The sequence below is a fragment of the Brassica oleracea genome, unplaced genomic scaffold, assembly GCF_000695525.1.
Source record: "Brassica oleracea var. oleracea cultivar TO1000 unplaced genomic scaffold, BOL UnpScaffold10675, whole genome shotgun sequence".
NCBI classification, from domain to species: Eukaryota; Viridiplantae; Streptophyta; class Magnoliopsida; order Brassicales; family Brassicaceae; genus Brassica; species Brassica oleracea.
Window position 1 is genome coordinate 1 of NW_013627196.1, and position 543 is coordinate 543.

General features: G+C 40.9%; 1 protein-coding gene across 1 annotated transcript; it reads left to right on the plus strand.

The window, feature by feature from the left end:
- Window positions 1-20: 20 nt before the first annotated feature.
- Window positions 21-536, plus strand: LOC106322227 (germin-like protein subfamily 1 member 11; the record flags this gene model as incomplete). The annotated part of the gene is made up of 2 exons (XM_013760353.1): window positions 21-197; window positions 298-536. Coding segments are annotated over exons 1-2 (369 nt in total), but the record flags the coding sequence as incomplete, so codon positions are not given.
- Between the last annotated feature and the right edge of the window lie 7 nt (window positions 537-543).

The window sequence follows — 543 nt, forward strand, 5'->3', positions numbered from 1 at the left end:
ATAAGTTTATTACCTCTCCATCAAAATCTAATTGAAGAAACAATATAATTGTTTTAAGTCAAAATATATGGGCATGAAGAATCTCTCATTTCTTGCAGTCCTATCTCTCCTAGCTTTAACTCTTCCATTAGCCATTGCTTCTGACCCAAGCCCCCTTCAAGACTTCTGCGTCGGCGTCAACACCCCATCAGATGGTGGTATGTACATGATGATGACTTCATAATCTTTTTTGCCGTATTGTTTTTACTGATTTCTCATTTCTTATACTCTTTAATATTTGGTTATTTTTCTCATCAGTGTTTGTGAATGGAAAGTTCTGCAAAGACCCAAAGCTCGTCACCGTGGATGACTTCTTTATGGCAGGGCTTCAAAATGCAAGACCCGTAGCTAATGTAGTCGGGTCGAATGTCACAGCCGTTAATGTTAACAACCTTCCAGGGTTAAACACCCTTGGAATCTCGCTTGTCCGCATAGATTATGGAGTAAATGGACAAAACCCACCTCACACCCACCCACGTGCTACCGAGATCCTCTATGTTGGAC